This window comes from Anguilla rostrata, chromosome 2 (genome assembly GCF_018555375.3).
Source record: "Anguilla rostrata isolate EN2019 chromosome 2, ASM1855537v3, whole genome shotgun sequence".
Taxonomy (NCBI): domain Eukaryota; kingdom Metazoa; phylum Chordata; class Actinopteri; order Anguilliformes; family Anguillidae; genus Anguilla; species Anguilla rostrata.
The window spans coordinates 56,289,297-56,298,414 of NC_057934.1; the positions used below are offsets into that span (position 1 = coordinate 56,289,297).

The window sequence follows — 9,118 nt, forward strand, 5'->3', positions numbered from 1 at the left end:
TATGAAGTAACGTTTCTTATGCTTTTCATATGAAACGTAACGGTCGTTTACAGAGTTTAAAAATACCATCGGATAAGTTTTTTATTTTGCCTTCAAGAGTCTGATATTTCCCGTTCACTTTAATGATTTGCGCTCAACGTACAGGTTTACTTCCGGGGCTTCACTAGTTTAGGTTATAGAAGGTGTGCTTTTCTGTGTATCACAAACTTACCTATTGCACAGCGGTTGCTGTTGTATTTAAATGCTGTGTGATGGCCATGTCCCAAGCGGTCCCAAGCCTGCCGTATCGTATTCCTGAGTTAAATGAGTCGGGAATCAGTTGGAAAAAATGGTAGCAAAGAATATAAAATGATTGTTCAAAATTAGTTTATTAGATTATGGGCCGATATACGGGGACAAACGAGTTCGTAGCACTACGAGAATAATGGCGGAAGTTACACGCTTGGTTAAATTGAACTGACATATATGGTTATAATTTAATTAACATTATAGTATTGTGTGTGTGGCCCATAGACCGTGGTGTGGCCAGGAAAACGCAGTAGGCCTATCTGTTCGATGTTACACACTCCGCCTTCAAACTAAACGTCATAGATTGCTGCGTGCGGACCAATGGCAAAGCAACGCCTCACGCGGTTCACAGGCATTTTTACGGATGTGCAAGTTGTTATTGCTCGCAAGCGCTGATCACTGGTCAGTTTCAGGTCTTTATAACTGTTGCTTTGGATTTGAATGGGGTTGTGTTAGCTGATCCTGGATGATCATACTAGAGTAATCAACGCAGTTATCTACTGGTTTCGATCAGGCAGCATTAATTGATTTCTCATTTGTTTACATTCGTGCCTGGACTTCCGTGTTAGGTCAAAACAATCGGATACGCAGTATTTGAGCGTAACCCAGCTGTAACGCTAAGTAATTCCGGATTTCCTTTGCGACTTCTGTTATCTAAGTGTTTTTGTTGTTGTTGCTATAATCGTATTTTGAAATAACGTAAGCATAGCTAGATGCATTCTGTAATGTATAGTTAAACCTTACATTAAGACAAAGCTACATACGCACTCGAGATACCGATATTATTCTTTGAATAGTACCTATGGATTTTGAAGTAATCTTAAAAAGCTATCCAATGTATCGAATAATATGGAATATGCTTTTACGTCTTGTTTTTCTTGTCGTTTTCAGCTTTGCTTTTAAAATGAATGTCTCACCATGGCCCTCTGGGAAGAAACTTGTTCACCTAGATTTAAAGGGAGCTCCTCCCAAAATGAGCTACATGCAAAAGGTACACTTTAGATGGTCCTTAACTAAGAGTTTGGGTCAATTGCAGTGTGCTTAGATGGAATTTAAACCTATAGACCACAGAACTGCATTACAAGTGCAATAGCTAATTGAAATCGGTGAAATAAGGGTTCGACGTTTTCAGTTATAATCCAATTCTGTGGTCTAGATGTATAAATCTAAGATTTGAACTCAACCAAAGTACACTGAAACTGACTTTTTGTTTTTGTCAGTCACTAAAGTGCAATGCGCTAGATCTTTTAACTCCAGGCTGGGAATGGCCATACTGTTAAGCAATAGGCCAATATTCAGTTGAAGCACTTCGGAGTTGCCACCTCATTTGGGTTCTTGGGTGTAAAAGGTTGTTGGTTTTATGGTGTAAAAAGAATACTCAGTGGCAGAGATGAAGTCTTGTTCTCATGTTATTGGTCTCCTGACCTAAATTAGCAGAACAAATAATACTGCCTGGGGTCTACTGTGTTTGCCAGAGTTATTTAACAAAACCTGGTTATAAGATGGTAACTTTACAATCTTGAAGGCCCAATTTCAAAATTGAATTCCCGGTCTGTTGCAAATGGGGTAAACCTAGTGTTTGTTATCCTTGTATTTTCTGTAAAATAAAAGGACAATGTGGCTTTTTTCTTTCAATGATTATTTTACAAAAATATTTGTTTGATTAGGCTAAATGTCTGAAGTTGGGGGGGAAGAAAAGCATGCTATAATGAAATTTTTTAAATAAAATTTCTTTTATGCATAATTTCTGCCTAGGGTTGATGAAAGTGTGCAGTCTTGGTCTTGTTAAGACCTGGTAAGTCTGGTCTTGGTCTGGATCTTGGTCTTGCTATGGGTATGGGTATTGACGGGTGTGGTCTTGAGGGTTCTGGTCTTAAAGTCGGACTGAAATTTGAAATACTGTATCATTATTTATATTCTATACCATTGCAAAATTGTTTTTAAATGGTTTTCTTCTCTCTAGGGGTTTCGTCATACTTGTTCCTGGTTATGGTTATACACTTTGTTGTACGTCGCTCTGGATAAGAGCGTCTGCCAAATGCCTGTAATGTAATGTAATGTTTTAAAATATTTTTTGTTTTTTTTTTTAATGATAAAAATGTATACTTTTGGACATATCACAAAAATGTTACTATCATGTTACTATGGAGGTCACATACTGCGTGGGCGGGGTCGAGGGCGTACTCCTTGCATTTTGAGTGACAGCTAGTGCGCGAACCATCTTAGAATGGTGACTGTGACAGCCATCAAGATAAAATCAAGATTTCAGTAGATAGGTAAAGTTAAGTGAGTTGTCATATTGCACAAAGTCAACAAATCTCAGTAGCTAGCTAGATAAATAATATTTGGCATTCCTGAATTGTTGCTTTATATTTCGTGTGATAATTATGTTGATGCTAAGATTGCTTTTCAGCTATGCCAGCTAAACGTTAGCGAATGTAGCTGTTAGCTATCTTCCTTGTAAGCCAGGCGAAGGTAATTCATACACTCAGTAATTATACATCCAAATATAATAATATAAGAAGCTTACTTTGTGGTTATCCTCCGTACTGCTCTGTACTGTGCTTGATCAAATTGTGGGGACTGCTCAACGTATTTTTAAGTTGCATTCTGTTGTGCATTTTTGTATTATAGCTATTTGCTAAAGTTGCTATATGGTGCTAGTCAACTACAGCCTTGGCCAAAGTGATAATACCATGCCATTCTCAGAATAATATGTATTTTCTTTTATATTGTACCGCACAGGAAAAGTGCACGTGCTTTACATGTCAAATAAATAAATAAATAAATAAAACATACATACATTAAAAGACGTTTTGGATATTTTAACAGGCGCAGTTGCGAGCAAGCCTGTTGCCAACAATATCCGTTTATTTATCAATTTACAATATCACTTGTTTTTTTACATTTGTGTCCTTCTGGATTGCGTGTAGTGAGTCAGTATTTGCGCATCCTTCAACACAATAATGCCGCTTGCAAGGTGCCATGTTTGCCAGACTTGACAGTGGCAAATGCAGCCTTGCCAATCATAAGCAAATACATGCTGTGATAGGCTGCATGCAAATGAGACCGCTTCCTGACGTCAAGAAGCGGAAATTTAAAAAATGTGGGAAAAAAGCACAGTAGGTGGCGCAGTGATTTTTAAAACACCAATTTCTATAATTCAAAACAAAAAATAATAAATTGTAAATGATTTGATAATACAGCTTACACTGCCTATTTTACCACCAAGGGTAGTACAAAATATAAGCAAATTTTTCAGTCCGACTTTAACTCTGGTCTTAACTTTGTCCTGTGGGTTTCAAGTGCCGGAGCTCAGGACCCCATGCTCTAGATCAGGGTTTTTAGAGTCCTGGGGATCCACTGTGTATGTAGGTTTTTTAAGAAGTGACTAAAATATTAGTTTGAAAAAGTGGCTACATTTGGGCGAAGCACAGTGTGTTATAATGACAATTTTAAAATAAAATTCCTTTCGTGTAAATTTAATTTTGCTTAGGATGGATGAAAGTGTGTTGTCTTGGTCAAAGGTCTTGACCTTGTCAAGACCAGGTAAGTTTGTTTTAGTCTAGATCTCGTTCTTGGGGAGTATGGTCTTGGTTTAGGTATGGGTATTGAGGGGCGTGGCCTTGGTCTGGGTCACGAGGGTTTAGGTCTTAACTCCAACTCTGGCCTTTGAGTTTCAAGATCAGGACCCTCTGCACTATATCAGGTTTTTCCAGACTGCTGGGGATCCACTGTGTATGCAGGCTTTTGTAAGTCAATATTTCAGTCAGTTAAGCTTGTTTAAAATGGATATAAGTTTCCCAAGTTTTTTTTAATTGATATTTGTGCTGTTCAGATTTCCAAAAATGACACCATGACCTTTTCCTAAAATTGATCTTGATTAAGGATCAGTTGAACACAATATTGGTATTGGTTTTAGCAATTGTAATATCTGAATTATCTCCTGTTGTGTCCTTCTGCAACTCTTCCTCCTCTGCATTTACAGCTCATCCCTTTGATTGCACGTCTGGGCGCCGATGGTTTACTCTTGGAGTATGAAGACACGTTTCCTTACGAGGGGGATGTAAAGGTTCTACAAGCTACTGATCATCCCCCATATAGGTGTGATAACAAAGCACACTTTCTCTCCTCCTTATCACATAAAACTGCCATAAAAACATTACCTTTCATGTTTTGTGTTGCATTGTCTGTGTTTTCCTTATGATGATGCATAATTTTTTTTGCATAGCAAATGGCCTTATTCAAGGCAACTATTACAATACAAATTTCTGTTAGCTTTGTTTATTTTGCTCCATGTTGACTACTGCCCATGATAAAAATGATTATGATTGTCTTTCTATCAATAATTATGGAATAGTTTTCTATCTATCATTTTTGGCTGCTTCAGCCACCCTCCTCCCAAGTCACCTGAGTGCTAACTGCCATATCAAGCACAGTGATCACTTGGGGAAATTGTAACTTAGTTATTTAAACTTGTATTTAAAACGTAATTGATGGTAAGGAGATATAGTAATTTGTTATAATCATTCAAACTGGCTAAGGAGCACTTCTATTATTCACAGTCGTGAGGAAATCAAATCAATCCAGGATGTGGCCAAGTCCAATGGCTTAGAGATCATTCCACTGGTACAAACTTTTGGACATCTGGAGGTAAGACTGACCAACTTAAAACCCAAAGGAACATGATCTTTGAAAGGGCATACCTCTTAGCCATGCTGGGTCTCTGGCCTGAGTTCCAAATAAAAGAATAAAACTGAAAACTGGTGGAGGGGGAAGAAACCCCCCCCGCCCCCAGTAATTGCCCAACGGCATTCCTTTTCCTGCCTGAAATCTTACTGTCTGTTAGTCAAAGGCAGTCATCTAAATAACTAGATATCCAACAATGTACACTTTATAAGCATATATTTATTCACTCAAGTTTAAATTAAATGCCCTCTTTTGTAGTGTTGAGGAGATTTACAGAAGTATGCAGGGGAGCACATGGCCACGTGTAAGCAGTGTAAAGGTGCAGTGAACAAAAGCCAAGCTAATAAAATGGCTTTTGAGGTCTTGTGAAGGTTGGTGGAATGGTGAATAAAGCAGACCTTAAAAGTCTCTCTCTCTCTTTCTTTCTCTCAATTCAATTCAATTTGCTTTATTGGCATGAAATACATACAGTAAATATTGCCAAAGCATTACATAAAATAAATAAAAACACAAATACAGAAATTCCAAATAGAGGGAGAAGAGAGAGAAAAAGCAATAAACTATTTATACTAGGATTTCATTAACTAATTATATGTACAAGTTGAACAGGTAACACACCTTTCTCTCTCTCTCTCTTTCTCTCTCTCTCTCACTCACTCACTCTCTCAGTTTGTTCTAAAGCACAGAGAATTCTGGGAGCTGCGTGAACTGCCATGCGTTCTGGGCACTCTGAATCCCCACAGGGACCACAGTGTGAAGCTGGTGCTGCAGCTTGTGCGCCAGGTGCTGGAGCTACACCCTGACATCAGGTTTCTGCACATTGGGGCAGATGAGGTATGACGCTCGGCTGCCATGATTGTTACTGAAGGATTGCTAAGTTTCAGGCTTTAGTTAAACGTGTTGAGGCTTATGAGAACGGTAATTGTTCAGTATAATTGTGAAAACCTGTAATTAAATAAGAGTTTGTAAAGCTATGGGACTTTTCATCATCCTCTGGCTTACACATAGGTACACATATTCATTGTCTCAGGTGAAGCATTAGTTATATTATGTTTGTGATACAGAGGCTGCTCTCCAATCATTATTATTATTACAGTAATAATTATATGGTCTTACTTTTCAGGTGTACTTCTTGGGCCAAGGGGAAGAGTCAAAGCATTGGCTGAGTATGCCTGGACATGACATTCACCAGCTGTTCCTTGGTCATGTGACAAAGGTGGTGAAGAGTATACGAGAAACCTGGCCTCACCTCAATCTCATCATGTGGGATGACATGTTGAGGAGCATGTCCTGTAGCACTCTCAAAGGTGAGGGGTCAGAAGAGGATTTTTTCATTTTTCTGTGGTTTGACCGAGCTCAAAACCAGGAGTGAGCAGTCCAAGCTTGCCGTTTGACATTCTTAAATTCTGTTTAACTCGGTTTTCTGCTTCCTGCCTTCCTGTCTGGTTCCACCTCCTCTTTCTTTTCATCTATGACAGACAGCGGTCTTGTAGACCTGGTGCAGCCAATGTTGTGGGACTACAGCCCTTCTCTGGATGTGGCAGGCACAGGTACACATCAATTAATCTGAGTTTTATTCCGCCACTCTCATAATCCCATTTACTGTAGGTTGTCCATTACCCCCCCCCCCCCGCATTTCACTGCCTTGACCCTTGGAGAAGGAGACTGTGGACAGCAGAATGTTTGATATGGTTAGGGTACACCTACTCCTACTATTTATTTTGCTTCTTGTTTGTTCATATTTCAATCTTCAGTCCATCTGCTGGAGACCTATAGAAGCGCAGGACTGTCAAAAGTGTGGGCAGCCAGTTCTTTTAAAGGCTCCACAGATGTGAGTACCTGCGTGACCTCCACTCAGAGGCATGTGGACAACCATCTGCAGTGGCTCCAGGTGGCAGCTGCATTGCCCAGTGGGATAGAAATGCAGGGCATTGCCATCACCGGCTGGCAAAGGTGAGAATGCCACGCATGGATCTGCATTACACAATTAATATGTTTACACAGGTTTCAGCTTTCAGTCAATATATTTGCTGTGGCAGGTATGACCATCTGTCTGTCCTGTGTGAGCTCCTACCTGTAGCCATACCTTCCTTGGCCTCCTGTCTGGAAACCCTGTGCCAAGGTCAGTCCCTCACCACCATTCTCACTCAATGCAGTAAGCCATTACATCTTCAGAATAATATTTATTTCATTAATAATGTGTGTTGCAGGCAGCTTCAGTAAGGAGTCTCAGACAAAGGTAACCGAGACTCTTGGCATCTCCACTGTGGAGGTGAAAGACATGGTGAGGTAAATAATATCACTTGAAATAGGAAAAGTAGTGAAATTTTGATTTATTAATCATTAGGGCCACATGAATGAAATGCTACAAGCATTAAGAGGATCCAAATATTTGGTTACACTGGTTTCCTAGGTCTTAATTCTTTCTTGGAACAAACATGTATTTAAATGGTTATGGTCTGGCAACACTAAAAAAACACCAGAATTGGTGCCAGTGACCCTGACGAGAGGGATTGATAGAGCCATGGTCCGGTGTCTGTGCAGCAATCCCTGTGCAGCCAGCTGTTCGGCCTACCCTGGGCAGAGGTTGGCAAAACTGGTGGTGGAACTGAGTGAGCTGCTGCAGTCCGAGGAGCTTCGCTTCCTGGACACCAACATGTGAGTAAGCCGTTTTACAGGGGCCTGATCTCCCTGTCCTGGTTGGATGAGGGAGTCTGCTTGTAGGCCTGCTTAGGTACAGATATGAGTGGCTGAAGAAGGCAGCCCCATTATACTTGCAGCTGCAGACAAGGAGGCGAGGGCCTTTCTGACATGTACTCCTCTGGCATTGTGGTTCAGGTTTGTGAAGGGGTGGTTTACCCCGTATCACAGGCAGAGGAAGATTGTCAACCCCCTTATGGCACAGCAAATCCAGCATCAGGCAACAGCGTAAGTGGCTCATGTGTTACATTATTTTTATTGTACCTTTTGTTAGGTTCACTTTTTGGCTAATCTGTGTCCTCCATATCATCTTTTTGTTGCTGCATTACATGTATAATGCAGATCTCTGACAACATGGCTCATTTTCTCTGTGTAGTATAAGAAAGGGTGCCCTTTATATCAGTGTTTCTCAACCCAAAATGGGTCGTCATCAAGCTCTGCAGAAGCCTGATAACGACCCATTCATTTGAATCAGGTGTGTTGGAGCAGGGAGACATCTAAAACATGCAGGGCAGTGGGTCCCCAGGACCAGGGTTGAGAAACACTGCTCTAGATGCCTTTAAATGCAATTCGCACCTACAAAGCATAGTCCATTTCTGTGCCAGTGTAGGACCTATCCTGTAACACTGTCTGGGCATGTCGTGCAAAGCTCCTCCTTTCTCTCCGCCCTCCAGCTTGCTGACGGCAGTGGAGCTCAAGGTGGAGGCTGTGAGACAGGAGATGGTGCAGTTTTTTCATGAGTCCACAGCTCAGGAGTGGATTGCGCAGCACGTCAGCGCGGTGTTGGAGCCCATCCGCCGCTTGCTGGAAGACATACAGGTAGCCATCCAGGAAGTGCTGCCCCCCAGCTTTAATCTGCCCTCTCCGGGGCAACAAGGCTGACAAGAGTCCACTGAGGAAAAGAAGGGAAGGTTTTTGATTTTTTTCTGAAGGGGTTGGGGACTGGCACTGATCCCCTCCATGCGAACAGAGAACCCTGGACATATCTCTGACTGACTGGAATGATCTACAAGCGGATGAGCAGTGCAGGTGTAGGTTATGAGGTTGGGACACAAGCCCTTTGTCTTCCTGTCCACATTTGGTGAGGTCAGATCCAGCAACCTTTTATCATCGATTATGCAATTAAATTCTAGTGAGAGCTGTGGTCGTCTCATCAGTTGCACGTTTTCTCCAAAATTACGGTTTACAAAATAAATGGATATAAATTTTTAAAAATACCTAAGGATAACAACTATAGCTGTGTGCTGTGACTTCTGTTTTATATCATTATATTTTCAGAAAGGCAACTGAGCATCCTGGTGGATGGCAGGATTAATTGGAATGCACAGAAAAAAATGAATTACTGCGTGGAAATGTGTAAGAATATCTCTGTCTGTGGTGTTCCACAGTGACAGGTTGAATTTACATGTGCAATAGCATAGGCAAGGCACCAAGCAAAACT

The 9,118-nt window shown here is 40.9% G+C and overlaps 1 protein-coding gene across 5 annotated transcripts; it reads left to right on the top strand.

Annotated features, from left to right (window-relative positions):
* The first annotated feature begins 13 nt into the window (after positions 1-13).
* On the top strand, positions 14-8,911 carry hexd (hexosaminidase d). 5 transcript variants are annotated; one of them, XM_064323253.1, is made up of 13 exons: positions 14-182; positions 1,180-1,279; positions 4,277-4,392; positions 4,854-4,941; positions 5,647-5,811; positions 6,101-6,284; positions 6,456-6,527; positions 6,732-6,930; positions 7,017-7,099; positions 7,188-7,266; positions 7,522-7,635; positions 7,816-7,905; positions 8,352-8,911. In XM_064323253.1, exons 2-13 carry the CDS (start codon positions 1,193-1,195, stop codon positions 8,557-8,559), a joined length of 1,485 nt encoding a protein of 494 aa, XP_064179323.1. In that variant the 5' UTR covers positions 14-182; positions 1,180-1,192; the 3' UTR covers positions 8,560-8,911. The 5 variants fall into 5 exon arrangements, with proteins under 5 accessions (XP_064179323.1, XP_064179320.1, XP_064179322.1 ...); XM_064323250.1 differs by lacking the exon at positions 14-182 and adding an exon at positions 492-690; XM_064323252.1 differs by lacking the exon at positions 14-182 and adding an exon at positions 700-987.
* The last annotated feature ends 207 nt before the right edge of the window (positions 8,912-9,118 follow it).

Excerpts from the sequence above, each read along its gene's own strand:
- hexd (XM_064323250.1), top strand. The coding sequence starts at position 653 with ATGTGCAAGTTGTTATTGCTCGCAAGCGCTGATCACTG. Across the intron at positions 1,280-4,276 it reads AAATGAGCTACATGCAAAAG|CTCATCCCTTTGATTGCACG; the intron begins GTACACTTTAGA and ends CTGCATTTACAG. Across the intron at positions 7,267-7,521 it reads GAGGTGAAAGACATGGTGAG|CAATCCCTGTGCAGCCAGCT; the intron begins GTAAATAATATC and ends GTGTCTGTGCAG.